Here is an 18,013-nt window from a genome sequence, read left to right as displayed (position 1 = left end):
ATTGAGGTACTCAAATGTCGTGGTAAATGTTTGGACTTTGTTAAACAGTAGGGAATCTTTGAAGGATTTTGAGCTAGAGGATCGATATAAGCAAACTGAGTTACAAGGTCATTCATTTATTCAATCAACATCTACGTATTGAGTGCCCACTATTTGCCTTCACTGTGTTGGAGATAAAATGAATAATAGCAGACATGGTCCCGGCCCTCATAGAATTTAGAGGTAGAGAGATGTTAATCAAATAATCACAGTAGTATAAAATTGTGACTGTCACAAGGCTATGGAGTATTATGTGGTCCTATGAGAGCTGTAATAGAGAAACTTACCTCCTAAAGGAGGTCAAGGAAGGATTCCCTGAGGAAGTAGATTTTAACATGAGAGCTGCAGGGTGAGTGGAGTTAACTAGGTAAACAGGGAAAAGCTGTTCAGACAAACATAACAGTCTATGCAAAGCTCCTGAGGCCAAAGGAAAAATGGTGAGTACATTTTTGACCTGTACAGAAGAGTGGTGGAAGGAATGAAAATGGGAAGGAAGAGCAAAGTTCAGAGACTACGGAGAGGTTTCCATTTCAGTAGTCCCTTGAAATTAATAAACATTTAGTCTTCAGAGTACTTTGCTGTTTTTCATCATACCTTTCATAATATCAAAAGTTACTAAATTTCCTTCTTTAAACTGTACTTACAACTGTTTCATTTAATTTTCTGTTCTTGTTTCTACCTAGCATTAGGAAACACAAGGTAAAAACTTTTAGTAAAGATCTGCTGGTGTCTGCTGCTGTATTTTAAGTAAAGGTAATTCACCCAGCAGGCATTTTAGGAGGAAACCATAATAACGTTATTCTCTTGATATATAGGGTTGGATGTGTCCAGAGCCTGCATCAGAAAGGGAGGACTTGGTATATTTTGAACATAAGTCATTTTCTAAATTGTGCAAGGAGCATGATGGAGAATTTACTGGCGAAGAAGAAAGCAGTGCACATGCACTAGAACGGAAGAGTGACAACCCCCTAGATATAGCTGTAACCAGGCTGGCTGATTTGGAGCGGAACATTGAAAGAAGGTATCTGAAGAGCCCCTTAAGTACCACCATTCAGATCAAACTGGATAATGTGGGCACAGTTACTGTCCCTGCTCCTGCACCATCCATTAGTGGTGATGGTGACGGGTAGGTTATTGAGATTAACTTGAAAAATTATTGTGCTTCTTTGCTAATTGGAGCCTATTTTCTATTGCCTGTTATCTATGTATCTTCTTGTATGTCTGTGATCCATATGGATCATGCTATTTGCATGGTGCTTTGTAAAAACATTTTTTTTTGTTATGTGCGTTGATAATCCTGCAAAGTGATCTTACATTTACCTGGTTGTGACTAAGCTTTGAGGCACGTAGCCACAGTCTGTGCACTACATCAAATTTAGTTGCTTAAGCCTTATACTTATTGGCTGTTACGTGTTTTTGTCATTGCTTGGCTTTCAGTGTGATGATTGTTTCACATTCGGTAACTGTAAATGTAGACATGACCTACTTAATTTTTCTATATTTCAATGCAGAATTGAAGAGGATATTGCTCCAGGGCTCAGGGTATGGAGAAGGGCATTATCAGAAGCTCGCAGTGCTGCACAGGTAGCTCTGTGCATTCAGCAGTTACAGAAATCAATAGCATGGGAAAAATCAATTATGAAAGTTGTAAGTGTTTTTATTTAAGAAATACTATAACTAATTTACTTTGTTCTGTTTTTTTCCAACCTCCAGATCCTTCTTAATTATACATTACTTATTGTCAAAATAATGTATGCTGTACTTGAGAGTGCTTAATTCTTGAGTGCTGTGTAGTTTCATATTTTCCTCCTTATTTTGAACTTTTTCAAGGAACCTACCAAATGTGTTACTTTTATTTTTTAAAATCTTGATTCTCCCTCCTTTGAATATTGTTTATAACTCTGACTGAAGTTGTCTTCTACATTCTGTCAACATAATAGTTGTTTGTTAATCTAAACATCTTGAAGGCCTTTCACTCTTGTAAACATTCCAGTTGCTAACATTACCTGCGACATATTCACTGCGTTCCTAAAGTGTCTTTATGTTTCTATCAGTTTTCATTTTTTTAATGCTAAAATACTTGGATAAATAAATACAAAATAAGCAGAGAACTCTTACTGTATGCACTGATATCATGTATTTGGCATTGCATGATATGACATAATTTGACATTAGTTGACATGAAGAGTGGATCTTTTAGTCTTTTATAATGAGAACTGGTTTTTCAGCTTCTTTGTTCAAGCCCAATTAGTTATTTTCATGTAGTGGCCTCTACTTTGTACCAGGTACCAAATGCTATATGTTCAAAATAAAAGCTTTATTTCATATGTTTTCCAGAGAGATATTTATTTTAAATGATGTATGTGTTCCTCTTGCCTCTTATGTATCATATATAAAAATATCTTATTATATGTAGACTTTTATGAATTATTTTAACATTTGCTTTTGAATTACAGATTAGCTTTAAAATTCAAACATTTGAGATTTCATGAATGAATAAGGATAAAATTCCTTTACTTAAAACAGTCATTCCCCAAAGAAGTAATCCTTAAATAATTTAGCATTCTTTCCTTCATTTTTCCCTCTATGCCTAGACTACTTAATGTCATATTCATTCTATACAAATAAATTTGGTTTCTTCTGTGGTTTTTCACTTCTTCCTAAAATGTCCATGGCATAAAGAATCTGCAGTTTTCACAGTATGCTCAAATTTGGGTCTTTCCTAGTCCGGATTAGAATTTACCGTAAGTTTTAAGGTATTGCTCAGTTCGTCCAGCACCATTTTTACCAGGTAAAAATAATTTGTCTTCTAAAAATTATTATTAAAACCAGTTTTAAAGTCACTGTAGACAAATATATTTGGTGAAATGTAGGCCATAATGATCAAAAAAGATTGAATTCCTACATCAAAATGAAATTGGTACAGTTATTTTTCTCATCTACACCAAAACAATCATCGTTTGGTCAGTTTTGTTATAACCTATACACAGAAACCCAAAACTTGTACCAAAATCTGCCTTTATATTAGTATACTTACTTTCTGCAACCTAAAACTTTATTTCAGTTTTTGCAAAGTCGTAACCTTTTCCATGGTATTAATATACACATATCATTATTTAACTCCATCTCTTATAATTTTTCTTTTTTTAATGTTTAATAACACATTATTTCCTATGAAACTACCTTAAAAAGAAAGCAGAGTTTCATATTCAAAGATTAATGAGAACTTTATAATCTTTAATTAGAAATGTAACAGTGCCTATAATGGTCTTATGTCCTAATGTTAAAGTGCTCAATATCTTTAGAAATACCCTCTTTGCCAGAGACCAAGCTTACCAAGAAAGAAAGAGCTGTTAGAATTTGCCTCCAGATAATTCTCTACCCACCTTATGCTTCATACTGTTGTGAAACAATAGGCAGCACCCACCATTTTTTACTATAGCAGCAAAGGAGTTAAAACCAAGTATTAATACATTTGCTCTACATATTGCAAGCTATTATTGTGATTTTTCAAAAGTGCTATCAACTTGATATTTGCCACCTTTTCTTAATAAGTATCTGAAAATAATTTTACTTTTAAATAATAAATGTGAGGTGTAAGACAGACTTTATAGTATTTTTAATTATCTATTGCAGAAAACGGTGAGAATTTACTTAATGTTCATGAATATGACTTTTAAATTTTGTTGTTATGGGGATTTAAATATAACCTTCCAAATGTTGTTTCTTAGTGTTTTTCAATAGAAGTTTTAAAAATTTGACTCAAATTTGGAGAAATACACCATATTAATGTATTTAATGATGTGATATTAAGAAAAGTCATAAAATAAGTATTTTCTGTTGGAACGTTAAACTCTGCTGCTTTTGCTCTTAGTACACATGCCAATTTTACTGTTACATATGTATTACATATTCTTGATAGATATTTGTTAAGTTGAATAGTGTATGTCTGCCATTTTGGTAAGATTCTTAAGCTATCATTGGTATACATATTGAGTTACATTGCAACTATTTTAGACTTTCCAGATTAAGATTTAATGTTGTATTGATAATTAAACAAATTAAGTTTGAACAGTTAAGCTATTTTGTTTTTAAGAGTATATAAATACATAACTTTGAATTAGTATAAATGATTTACAGTTTAAATATTTTCATTTTTTAAAATATTAATTGCAGGACATTTTCTACTGTGACTGGGAATATAAACTGTCAAAATATAATGTTGGTACTTACTGTTTTTTAAGCCATCTTGAAAGTTTTTACTTGTCTAACTTTCCTTCTTTCTCTTTGTGAAACTTCTTATACAGAATATGTATGCATGGGAAAAAATCTTCTCTTTACAGATTTTAAAGTTCTTAATGGTATTAGAAATTTGTCAACAGAAAAGAAATAATTTTACTTTTAGTTCTAGAAAATAAATCATAACCTTTCTTAAATTCTTTGATTTAATTTATTGTATCAATATTTTTTTCATTAGAAATCATTTTGTAGGATCCATTTTCTGCACTTATGACACATGTTTGATTGGGTTGATTTCCAAAGTTTCCTGGTTTGGATACATTTTTATATCAATCACAAAAAAATAGATGGATAATTTAGTCAAAATAGAGGGATATCTTTTTATTATTATGTATATAATTCTGTAGCTAATACAAGTTTCCTAATTTTGATTTTAAAAATTACTCTAACTCTTACTTATTTCTTTCTCAGGATATCATGAGGATGCTAAGATAAGCAAAAGATGAAATATATTAAAAAATTAAAACACCATGTATTAAAGCTATTCATTGCTTTATGTGCTCTAATGTCATGTTAATTATTCCATATGTTAATGTGTACATGCTTCTGAAGTGTGTGCAGGCATTCAACCTCTAGCTTTGTTCTTTGCAGTGTACCTGAAATGTGCATTTACCCCAATTGAACTGCTCACCCCGTCATGTGGTCCATATCTGTGTAATGAGAGATACATAGATGTGTATGGCTACTGTATATTTGTTAGCAAGCGGAATGTTCATTACTAATAAAAATTAGGAATTATTGTATGTTTAATATCCCAATGACTATTATTCATAGCAGAGTGTTAATTTCAAATGATTTTTCATATATTATAGTATTGCCAGATCTGTCGAAAGGGAGATAATGAAGAACTGCTCCTCCTTTGTGATGGCTGTGACAAAGGCTGTCATACATACTGCCATAGACCCAAGATTACGACTATACCAGATGGGGACTGGTTTTGTCCAGCTTGCATTGCTAAGGTAAGACTGATCTAACTCTAGACCTTTTAATTGCGAGATCCAAATGCAGAGTTTTATGGGGACTTTTTAAAGATATAAGACATATACCATAAAATTCGCCTTTTTAAAGTGAACAGTTCAATGGGTTTTAATATACTCACAAAGTTGTACAACCATCATCACTATTTAAATTCAGAACATTTTCATGACCCAAAAGAGTATCCTTTTTCCATTAACAGTCACTCCCCAAGCCCCCTTCTCCCCCAGTCTTTGGCAACCACTAATCTACTTTCTATCTCTGTGGATTTGCCTATACTGGTCCTTACGTATAAATGAAATCATACAATATGTGGCCTTTTGTGTCTGACTTCTTTCCCTTAGCACAATATTTTCAAGGTTCATTCATGTTCTAAACATGTATCAAAACTTCCTTTTGATAGTCAAATGATATTCCATTGTATGGATATACTACATTTTGTTTATCCATTCATCAGTTGACAGACTTTGTTTCCACATTTTTGCTGTTATGAATAATGCTGCTGTGAACATCCATACACAAGTTTTTGTACGAATGTATGTTTTCACTTCTCTTGAGTATGCACCTAGGAGTAGAATTGCTAGGTCATATGGTAATAACCATATATATTTTAAGTCACTTTCCAGTCACATTTAAATTAGAAACCTGTGAACTCGCATACCAATTGATTAAAGAGAAGCAATAGGATAAAATAGAAAGAAGTGGGTTTTAGAGTTATAAAGTAAGGAATAAGAAGTGTGAAAGGGGGAGCCAGCCCCGTGGCCAAGTGGTTAAGTTCACGTATTCCACTTCCCGTGGCCCAGGGTTTCGCTGGTTCGGATCCTGGGCACGGACATGGCACCACTTGTCAGGCCACGTTGAGGCGACATCCCATGTGCCACAACTAGAAGGATCTACAACTAAAAATACACAACTACGTGCTGGGGGGATTTGGGGAAGGGAAAAAAAAAAGAAGTGTGAAAGGGTCAAAATGTATTGGAGGGCCAGACTCTTTGTTACGTATTCCCTACTTCACTCTTGTCCACGTTTAATCTCTTACCCTAATCATTACTAGTAACTACCACCTGTCCGTAAATTCAATTCCAAACATCCATCTGTCCATTGTCTCCTTTCTTCCCAGTCCATTCCCTTGAGCATTCCACCTCCAACAATTCTTTGATCCCATCAGGACCTTCAGTTCATTTATCTTAAGATCTTTTCACTGTTCCTCTCCCCCTTCATGTTCTCTTTCTTCCTAACCTAGCTTATAGTGTGTCAGTATCCTGTTATCATGATCATTGCATCTACCTTTAGCTCCTTTGCCTCTCTCTCACTTGGTAAAACCATCATTCTGGTTAATCCAACTCTCTGACTTCTCCAGCACCTATACCTTTGTATCTGAATATGGCTAGAGAAAACACCCAGCCCTTCAAATTGAGGATGTTAAGAGAGCCTTTAATGGTGCCTGATGTTTTATCTCCAGCTCTGTCTCCTCCATCCTCATTCTCAGCTAATGACTTTACTCCCATTTCACAGTGAAAAGGGAAGCCATCAGAAGAAAATATCACAAGAATTTACCACCACATCTATCATCCTTCCTGTATCTGGGCTCACATACTCAGCCTTCTCTCCTATTGCCATGAACTGCTAGTGCCCTTAACTAAGCCAGTTCCCCCGCATTGTGCCTCAGACCCATCCCCTTTCACCTCCTTAGGAGTATGACTCCAGCAGTTCTCTCTTCTCCTGGATCATCAATTTCTCCTTCGCCACTGGGTTCTTCTCACCAGCCTGCTAACATGCTACTATTTCTCCCATCTTAAGATAACTAAATAAAAACCCTCTTCTGGCCTCACTTCTTCCTTGATCCACTTCCCCAATTTCTCTCCTTCCCTTTACGGAAAAACTCCTGGAAAGTTTTTTCTCCTGGTTCTCTCCAATTTCTCTCTTCCGGGTCACTCTTCTTTTTTTTTTTTTTTTTTTTTGAGGTCATAATAGTTTATAACATTGTGAAATTTCAGTTGTACATTATTATTTGTCAGTCACCACATATATGTGCCCCTTTACCCCTTATGCTCATCCTCCTTCCCCTCTGGTAACAACTAATTTATTCTCTTTGTCCATCTATTTGTTTATCTTCCAATATGAATGAAATCATACAGTGTTTGTCTTTCTTTGTCTGGCTTATTTTGCTTAACATAATACCCTCAAGGTGCATCCATGTTGTTGCAAACAGGACAATTTTGTCTTTTTTTATGGCTGAGTAGTAATCCATTATATATATACCGCATCTTATTTATCCGTTCATCAGTTGATGGGCACTTGGGTTGCTTCCACATCTTGGCTATTGCGAGTAATGCTGCAATGAACATATGGGTGCATAAGTCTCTTTGGATTGTTGATTTCAAGTCATTTGGATAAATACCCAGTAGTGGGATAGCTTGTTTGTATGGTATTTCTATTTTTAATTTTTTGAGAAATCTCCATACTGTTTTCCACAGTGGCTGCACCAGTTTGCATTCCCACCAGCAGTGTATGAGGGTTCCCTTTTCTCCACATCCTCTCCAATATTTGTTGTTTTTTGTCTTGGTAATTATAGCCATTCTAACAGGTGTAAGGTGCTATCTTGTTGTAGTTTTGATTTACATTTCGCTAATGATTAGTAATGTTGACCATCTTTTCATGTGCCTGTTGGCCATTTGTATGTCTTCTTTGGAAAAATGTCTGTTCATATCCTTTGCTCATTTTTTGATCAGGTTGTTTGGTTTTTTGTTGTTGAGTTGTATGAGTTCTTTATATATTTTGGAGATTAACCCCTTGTTGGATATATGGTTTGCAAGTATTTTCTCCCAGTTGGTGGATTGTCTTTTCATTTTTTTCCTGGTTTCCTTTCCCTTGCAGAAGCTTTTTAGTCTGATGAAGTCCCATTTGTTTGTTTTTCCTTTTCTTTCCCTTGCCCAAGTAGATATCGTATTTGAAAAGCTCCTTATAAGAGTGATGTCAAAGAATGTACTGCCTGTATTTTCTTCTAGGAGTTTTATGGTTTCATGCCTTACCTTCGAGTCTTTAATCTATCTTGAATTAATTTTTGTATATGGTGAAAGATGATGGCCAACTTTCATTCTTTTGCATGTGGCTGTCCAGTTTTACCAACACCATTTACTAAAGAGACTTTCCTTTCTCCATTGTATGTTATTGGCTTCTTTGTCAAAGATTAGCTGTCCATAGATGTGTAGTTTTATTTCTGGGCTTTTACTTCTGTTCCCTTGATCTGTGTGTCTGTTTTTGTACCAGTACCATGCTGGGTTTTTTTGTTGCTTTATTTTTTAAGGAAGATTAGCCCTGAGCTAACATCTGCTGCCAATCCTCCTCTTTTTGCTGAGGAAGACTGGCCCTGAGCTAACATTTGTGCCCATCTTCCTCTACTTTATATGTCGGATGCCTACCACAGCATGACTTGACAAGTGGTGTGTAGGTCTGCACCCAGGATCCGAACCAGCAAACCCCCGGCTGCTGAAGCTGAACATACGAACTTAACTGCTATGCCACCAGGCCAGCCCCAACTGTGGTGTTTTGATTACTATAGCTTTGTAGTATATTTTGAAGTCATGCATTGTGATGCCTCCAGCTTTGTTCTTTTTTCTCGAGATTGCTTTAGGTATTTGGCATCTTTCATTGCCCCATGTGAATTTTAGGATTCTCTGTTCTTTTTTTCATGAAGAATGTCATTGGGATTTGGATTGGGATTGCGTTGAATCTCTAGATTGTTTTAGGTAATATGGACATTTTAACTATATTCTTTCTTCCAATCCATGTGCGTAGACTCTCTTTCCATTTCTTTATGTCGTCATCGATTTCTTTCAATAATGTCTTATAGTTTTTGTTGTATAGGTCTTTCACTTCCTTGGTTAAATTTATTCCAGATGTCTTATTCTTTGTGTTGTGATTGTAAATGGGGTTGTATTCTTGAGTTCTGTTAGTTTGTTATTAGAGTATAGAAATGTAACTGATTTTTGTATGTTGATTTTATATCCTGCAACTTTGCGGTAGCTGTTGATTATTTCTCATAGTTTTCCAATGGATTCTTTAGGGTTTTCTATATATAGAATCATGTCATCTGCAAACAGCAAGCAAGAGTTTCTCATCTTCCTTGCTAATTTGGATTCCTTTTATTTCTTTTTCTTGCCTAATTGCTCTTTCCAAAATCTCCAGTACTACGTTGAGTAAGAGTGGCAAGAGTGGACATCTTTATCCTATTCCTGTTCTCAGAAGGATGGCTTTCAGATTTTCCCCATTGAGTATGATGTCGGCTGTGGGTTTGTCATATATGGCCTTTATTATGTTGAGGTACTTTCCTTCAATACCCACTTTATTGTTTTAAAAGGATGTGGGATCTTGTCAAATGCTTTCTCTGCATCTATTGAGATCATCATATGGTTTTTATTCCTCATTTTCTTGTTATGGCATTGATAGATTTGCAGATGTTGAACCATCCCTGCATCCCTGGTATAAATCCCACTTGTTAATGGTGTATGATCCTGTTAATGTATTGCTGTATCTGGTTTGCCAATATTTTGTTGAGGATTTTTGCGTCTATCTTCATCAGCAATATTGGCCTATAATTTTCCTTCTTTATGTTGTCATTGTCTGGATTTGGGATCAGGGTGATGTTGGCCTCGTATAGAATGAGTTTAGAAGCATTCCTCTTCCTCAGTTTTTTGAAATAGTTTGAGAAGGCTGGGTATTAAATCTTCTTTGAATGTTTGGTAGAATTCTCCTGAGAAGCCATCTGGCCCTAGACTTTTATTTTGGGGGAGGTTTTTGATTACTGTTTCAATCTCTTTAACTTGTGATTGGTCTATTCAGATCCTCTATTTCTTCTCGATTGAGTTTTGGGAAGTTATACGAGTTTAAGAATTTATCCATTTCTTCTAGATTGTCCAATTTGTTGGCATATACTTTTTCATAATATTCTCTTATAATATCTGGTATTTCTGTGGTATCCATTGTAATTTCTCCTCATTCATTTCTAATTTTATTTATTTGAGCCTTCTTTCTTTTTTCATTAGTGAGTCTGGCTAAGAGTTTGTCAATTTTATCTTTTCAAAGAACCTTCTCTTAGTTTCATTGATCCTTTCTACTGTTATTTTGGTTTCAATTTCATTTATTTCTGCTCTAATTTTTATTATTTTCCTCCTTCTGCTGACTGTGGGCTTTGTTTGTTCTTGTTTTTCTAGTTCTGTTAGGTGTAGTTAAGCTTGATTATTTAAGATTTTCTTGAGGGGCCGGTCCCATGGCTGAGTGGTTAAGTTCACATGATCTGCTTCGGTGGCCCAGTGTTTTGCCACTTCAGATCCTGGGTGCGAATATGACATCACTCATCAAGCCATGCTGAGGCAGCATCCCGCATGCCACAACTGGAAAGACCCACAACTGAAATATACAACTATGTAATGGGGGGCTTTGGGGAGAAAAGGGAAAAATAAAATCTTTTAAAAAAAAAAGATTTTTCTTGTTTGTTAAGGTGGAGTTGTATTGCTATGAATTTCCATTTTAGGACTGCTTTTGCTGCATCCAATATGAGTTGGTATGGTGTATTTTCATTTTCATTTGTCTCCAGATTTTTTTTGATTTCTTCTTTAACTTCTCCAGTGGTCCATTGGTTGTTCAGTAGCATGTTGTTTGGTCTTCACATCTTTGTCCCTTTCCCAGCTTTTTTTTTTTGTAGTTGATTTCTAGTTTTGTAGCATTATGTTTGGAAAAGATGCTTGATATGATTTCAAGCTTCTTAAATTTATGGAGGCTTTCCTTGCTTTCCAACATATGGTCTATCTTTGAGAATGTTCCATGTGCGCTTGAGAAGAAGGTGTATTCTGCTGTTTTTGGATAGAATGTTCTATATATATCTATTAAGTCCATCTGGTCTAGTTTTTCATTTAGTTTTGCTATTACCTTGTTGTCTTTCTGTTTGGATGATCTATCCATTGATGTAAGTGGGGTGCTAAGGTCCCCTACTATTATTGTGTTGCTCTTTATATCTCCTTTTATGTGAATTAATAGTTGTTTTATGTACTTTGGTGCTCCTGTGGTAGGTGCACATATAAGTGTTATGTCCTCTTGCTAGATTGTCCCTGTGATCATTAATTATGTACTGCCTGTCTTTTCATCTCATTGTCTTTTTATCTTGAAGTCTACTTTGTCCAATATAAGTATGGCAACACCTACTTTCTTTTGTTTGCCATTAGTTTGGAGTATTATCTTCCATCCCTTCACTCTGAGCCTGTGGTGTCTTTAGAGCTGTGTTTCCTGAAGTCATCATATTGTTGAGTCTTGTTTTTTAATCCATCCAGCCACTCTCTATCTTTTCATCATTCAATCCATTTACATTTAGAGTTATTATTGATATATGAGGGCTAAATGCTGCTTTTTTATCACTTGTTTTCCAATTTTTCTGAATTTCCCTTGCTTCTCCTCTTGTGAATTTTGGACTGCCTGTTCAGTTTGGTGGCTCTCTGTGATGGTTTTCTCTTTATTTATCATTTGTGACTCTGGTTTGATTTTTTTGTTTAGTGGTTACAGTGAGGTTTGTATAAAAGATCTCATAGGTCCGATAGTCCATTTTCTGATAGCCTCCTATTTCCTTAGTCTAAGCAGCTTCCATCCATTTCTTCTTCCCCATCTAAGTTATTGTTGTCACAACTTATTCCATTTTGTGTTGTGAGTTTGTGGTTAAAATGAAGTGATTATAGTTATTCTTGATGTTTTCCTTCCCTTTATCTTTAATGTTATAATTAAGGGTTTGCTAATCTGTTTTGATAGAGAGCTGTAATTTTCTGATACTGTCTGCCTATTTATCTCCTAGCTCAAGTCTTTTGTAAACCACCTCCCTTTTTTTTTTCAGATTTGAGGGCCTTTTTGATCATTTCTTGTAGGGTGGGTCTTGTGGCAATGAACTCCCTCAGGTTTTGTTTATCTGGGAAAGTTTTAATTCTCCATCATATCTGCAGGATACTTTTGCTGGATAAAGTATTCTGGCTGAAAGTTTTTGTCTTTCAGAATTTTGAATATATCATTGTGTCATTCCATTCTCTCCTAGCCTGTAAGGTTTCTGCTGAGAAATTTGCTGGAAGCCAGATAGGGCTTCCTTTGTAGGTTATTTTCTTCTCCTTTGCTACCCTTAATATTTTTTCTTTGTCATTGACTTTTGCCTATCTTGCTAATATATGCCTTGGAGAAAGTCTTTTTACATTGATGTAATTAGGAGCTGTATTAGCTTCTTTTATTTATAATTCCAGCTCCTTCCCCAGGCTTGGGAAGTTCTTCACTGTTATTTCTTTGAACAAGCTCTCTGCTCCTTTCTCCTTCTCTTCTCCTTCTGGAATACCTATAATCCTTATGTTGCATTTCCTAGTTGAGTTGGATATTTCTCTGAGAGTTTCCTCATTTCTTTGTAGTCTTAGTTCTCTCTCCTCCTCCATCTGAAGCATTTATGTATTTCTATCATCTAAATTGCTAATTCTGTCCTCCATAATATCAGCTGTAATAATTAAGGACTCCAAATTTTTCTTTATCTTGTTCATCATGTTTTTCCTCTTCATCATTTCTGATTAGTTTGTCTTTATAGTTTCAATCTTTTTTGTGAAAAATTCCCTCTGTGCATTAATTTTATTCCTGATTTCATTGAACTGTCTTTCTGAATTTTCTTGTAACTTGCTGAGATTTTATATGATAGCTATTTTGAATTCTCTGTCAGTTAGATTGTAAATTTCTGTGCCTTCCTGATTGATTTCTGGGTTTTTGTCTTTTTCCTTCTGGTCTGGAGTATTAAAATACCTCTTCATAATATTTATGGGGTGGATTTGTGCCTTCGCATAGTGATAGTATCTAGTCACAGATTCCACTTGTCACCACTGTGGGGGACAGCAGGAGCTGTGTATTCTGAGCCTGCCGCAATCCCTGTCAGCTGTGCTTGTCTGAACCTGGGCCACTCCTTGGGACCGCAGTGGCCCTGTGGGCGCTCCCCCCAAATGGGAAGGCAATCATGTGGGACTTAGTGCTGCAGCCATCTGTTCCCACAGTCCCACTGAGGTGTGCCCCCACCTTCAGGGCTGCGCTGGTGCTGTGGGCATTCTCAGCAGCCAGGAAGTCATTTGCCTGGGCACGCAAATCCATTGCCACCTCTTCCTAGGTTTCACTGGCTGTTGTGCTTGGTGGGACTCCTCTCCACTGGATCCAAGCCTAGGCCACTCCCTGGGTACCACAGTGGCACTGTGGGCTCTCCCACTGGACAGGAAAGCAATCACAAAGGGGCTCAGGGCTGCTGCTGTCTGCCCCCATGGTCCTGCCAAAATGCACTCCCCCCATTGGGGCTGCAGTGGTACTATGGGTGTTTGCAGCAGCTAGGAACTTGTTCACCTGGGTGCACAGATCTGCCACTGCCTCTTCCTAAGTTGCACCAGCCTTTGTGCTTCATTGGCAGAGCCTCCTCACTGGGTCCAAGCCTGGGCCACTCCCTGGGACCACACCAGCACCATGGGCCCTCCCACCTCCCATGCTTGGACTCAGGGCTGCCATCACCTGTTCCCACAGCAGTGCTATGGGTGCTCCAGCTGGGAGAGCAGTCTCAGGCATGCGCAGGGCTGCCAAGGGGCCAGAGAGTGCTCACCTGTCTCCACCACCTCCTCAGGGGTAATCCATCCGTCTTCAGATGTGTAGCCTCACAGGTCTCTCAGAACTTCTGTTTTGCTGTGTGGGTATCCTCCATTGACCAATGAATGTCCATTTAGTTGTAGTTCAAAGGAGGAGAGAGAAAGAGAACAGCTCACTCTGCCATGTTGCTGACATCTGTCCCCTGGTTCACTCTTGAACTCACACGATTCTGATTTCCACCTTTATAATTTCTCCAAAATTGCTCTTGTCATGACCACAAATGACATTGCTCAGTGCAGTGATCAGGGCTTAGGCCTCATCTAACCTATCAGTTGCATTTGATAGCATGGAACACTCCCTCCTCTTTGAAACCCTGTTTTCAGTTGGCATCTAGGATACCAAAATCATCTAGTATTCTTCTTGCCTTTCCTCCTTTTCAGTCTCCTTTGCTGGTTTTTCTCACCTCCCTGATCTATAAACGTTGGAGTACTTTCTTAGCTTCAGGGTTATCATCTGTAAAATGGGATAGTATCTGCTTTGTAGGGATCTGTGAGGATCAAATATGGTCATGTGTCTGAAAGTTTTTATAGCTTGAAAGTTCTGTGATGTGTTTACATTAATACTTTATTACATTTTAGACTATATTTTACAGAACAGCAAAGGGTCCCACATGGCATCATATTCACTAATAATAGCTTTTATATTTGTCATTACTTGATCATTTTTGTCATATGTAGTTCCATAATAATCTTCACTAGTTGTACATAAATTATCTTTTAGCTTCATAACTAAGTTATAGAAAGTTTTTCTAATACTTTATGAATTACCAACAAATCAGTGTTTTAAGTCTTAGGGGTATCATCTGGTAGGTTATAGAGGTTTTGTTTTTAGTAAATTTGCTTGAATTAGAATTCTGGCTATCTGTCATTCAAGGAGTGGACTAGGAGATACAAGATCTATGATCTCATCCAAGCCCTTCCCTGTAAATGCAACTTTCTAAGCCTCTGCTTTTTTTGTTTTTTTAATGTAGTGAATTAGATGTTGTGTTTCTTACAGCAACAAAAAATATCATAAACATTTGATTTTGGTATTTAAGGATTTTTTTTTTTAAGATTTTTTTTTCCTTTTTCTCCCCAAAGCCCCCCGGTACATAGTTGTATATTCTTTGTTGTGCGTCCTTCTAGTTGTGGCATGTGGGACGCTGCCTCAGCGTGGTTTGATGAGCAGTGCCATGTCCGTGCCCAGGAATCGAACCAACGAAACACTGGGCCGCCTGCAGCGGAGCGCGCGAACCTAGCCACTCGGCCACGAGGCCAGCCCCTTGGTATTTAAGGATTTTTAAAGTTAAGGTTTTAAAAATATCTTTCAAGTTAATTCATAGCTATTTACAAATATTTATACTATCCATCTTGCTCTCAAATGGCCATTTCTACATAAATCATTGTGATTAAGAATTTTTCCTCTGTGTGTATGTGTGTGTGCATGCCAATATATATATATACATATACTTTACTGTATTTTTATATATTTACATGTATTATATATATCTCACAGGATCACAGAATCAAAAAGACTTGTTTGTAAGTATACATATTTATACACACTCACAGACATACACACATGCAAAGTTTCAAACTCCTGTGCCTACAAAAACCAGATAAATAATACAGAAGAGGTGGGTCTGTGGCAAACAGGGAAGTCATGCCCCTTTTGAAAGTGACACTCAGCACTCAACGCCAACCAATTGTTGTCATGTAGACATGTGGACCCAGTGTTCCAGGATCTACCAATATTTCAAGATTATGGATTTTTATGCATAGCTTCCAAAATGTTAAATACTGGCAACAAATTCAGAATTTTTACAAGCATTATATGAGCCAAACAACAACACATTCTGTGGGCTTTTTACAGCCTGTGAACCACCAGTTCACAACTTCTGATATATGACTATACCAACGTAACAGAAATGTGCCCTGTGTGTGTAATGTAATGGGTTCTGCTTAAGACATGTTTAAGTTCCTGTTTGAATTTGAGCTCTAACAAGATAGAGAGAAAGGGTGGGCAGGGGGGTATCTCTGTCTAAGAACAAAGTAATCAGGCAATGGGGTAACTGTATAAAAGCCTGCTTATGATAGCATGCGTATGTACACAATGTACTGAAGTCAGCTGAGGAGCATCATTTGTTAAAGAAGTAGACTTCATTGTCTTTTGAAAAATCACAAAAATCTTTTGATTCTGTGATTTAAATTTCATGTTTTCTTAATGTAAATATTAATTTTTTAGAAAATGATCCCAAGTAATATTTTAGTTCAAATAGGAACTAGAAGTTTTTACCTATTATTCATGAAATTTTGTTATTTTTAATTAACACAATTATTCGAGCTAATTTAATTTAATCTTCATTAAGTGGACTTTTTCCTCATTATTTTAAGCATTTTCTTTTTTTATGATTTCAGAATTCTAAAAGCTCGGTGTAGTATGAAAACTCAAAATAATCACACTTTAGTGAGTAAAAATTAATAAACTAAATGGAGAAGAGACAGTAAAACATTTTAATTATTTCAGTTAGTTACGAGGGATAGTGATCTTTGATATGATAAGAGGAAGGTGTTAGATTTATGGTTTGCCTTATGTTAGCCAATTAAAATATTTCCTTAACTATGCTTTTAACCTGCCAATAGAGAACCAAATAATTTTAATTGCTTGATTAAGAGGAATTTTTAAGAAATATTGCTAGAAGAGGTCATGAAATCCCCGAAGAAACTGATAAGGAAATACTCCAAAGAAATGCTTTTGACCAAATTCATTTCAAGAATACAGCCAACTTTAAATATTGGTTAGACTGCATATCTGACTCTGCAGTCAGATTTCTTACCATTCTGGGTAAGAGAGGAAATAATTTTCTAAGAGACAGTAAACACTATTCTGGAAACTCGAAACAAAACCCATGCATTACCAGTGACTTTGCATGTGTCTCTTTTATAATCTATTATGTTTATTATAACATTTAACTCTCAAATGCAGACTTATTTCCCTATTCCTAAGCTGGAGGAGGAGGGGACTCACTGCTCCATGCGTGTGCTGCCTGCAAGTGGTGGTTAGATTACGTGAGGCCGTATTGAGGGTTTCTTTCGTGTAATTTTAGAGCCAGAATGACCTCACTGGTTTTGTGGCTTGTCTTTCTTATTTTGCAGATGAGAAAACAGGGCTCACAGGTATTTTTATATAAAGCTCCATAGCTAGTTACTGACAGAGCTGTAGCTGGAATTCATATCGTTTGATTCTAAATATAATCTCTCTTATACTATTGTTTATTTTTTTCTCAAAAACAGACATCATTTTTTCTTTTTTTCTCATCCTTCATCACTGCTTTGTTCATACCTGGGAACCACAACTTTGTGGAACTCTCTTCTTATAGAAAATGCTTTTTTTTCTTTATCCAGAAAAAATATCAATTTCTAGTATATTTGATCACTTATGAAGGACTTTTTCTCTATTTTAGATGAGCTACTTTTTATATTTTAGGTTAGCCATTCTATTTCATGAGCTATTTTTCGTGTTTGGCCTAGTTTTTAAGTTACCTCTTCAACTTTCTTATGAATAAGTTCTGTATTTTTGTTTATATTCACCTTTGTTCTTAATTATATTGTACTCTAAAAGATAATCCTTTTGTATCTTTAAACTCATCCAGTTAGTGACCTGACTAAAGGAATACTGCTGCTAAATTCTGTAGTACTAAAGACTGTTTAAATTACAATGAGATCAGGGGGCTGGCCCGGTGGCCGAGTGGTTAAGTTCGTGCGCTCCACTGCAGGCGGCCCAGTGTTTCATCAGTTCGAATCCTGGGCACGGACATGGCACTGCTCATCAAACCACGCTGAGGCGGCATCCCACGTGCCACAACTGGAAGGACCCACAACTAAGAATGTACAACTATGTACCAGGGGGCTTTGGGGAGAAAAAGGAAAAAATAAAATCTTTAAAAAAATAAAATAAAGTAAAATAAATTACAATGAGATCAGCATCTTCAAGTTTTAAGAATTCTTAGCATAGATTTTTTTTCATCCTTTATTCA

At 36.2% G+C, this 18,013-nt stretch overlaps 1 protein-coding gene across 23 annotated transcripts in view; it reads left to right on the top strand.

The window, feature by feature from the left end:
- BAZ2B (bromodomain adjacent to zinc finger domain 2B) overlaps positions 1–18,013 on the top strand; it is a 391,257-nt gene that overhangs the window by 366,464 nt on the left and 6,780 nt on the right. For 19 of the 23 annotated variants that reach the window (XM_046658349.1, XM_046658345.1, XM_046658358.1 and 16 more), the window contains 3 exons: positions 855–1,165; positions 1,551–1,686; positions 5,151–5,297. In XM_046658349.1, coding sequence (XP_046514305.1) covers positions 855–1,165; positions 1,551–1,686; positions 5,151–5,297 — 594 coding nt within the window. The remainder of the gene's footprint in view (positions 1–854; positions 1,166–1,550; positions 1,687–5,150; positions 5,298–18,013) is intronic. The other 4 variants (XM_046658355.1, XM_046658352.1, XM_046658360.1 and 1 more) reach the window with 1 other exon arrangement.

This window comes from Equus quagga, chromosome 4 (assembly GCF_021613505.1).
Source record: "Equus quagga isolate Etosha38 chromosome 4, UCLA_HA_Equagga_1.0, whole genome shotgun sequence".
NCBI lineage: Eukaryota > Metazoa > Chordata > Mammalia > Perissodactyla > Equidae > Equus > Equus quagga.
Note: the sequence above shows the minus strand (reverse complement) of the source record. Positions and strands in the feature narration are given on the sequence as shown.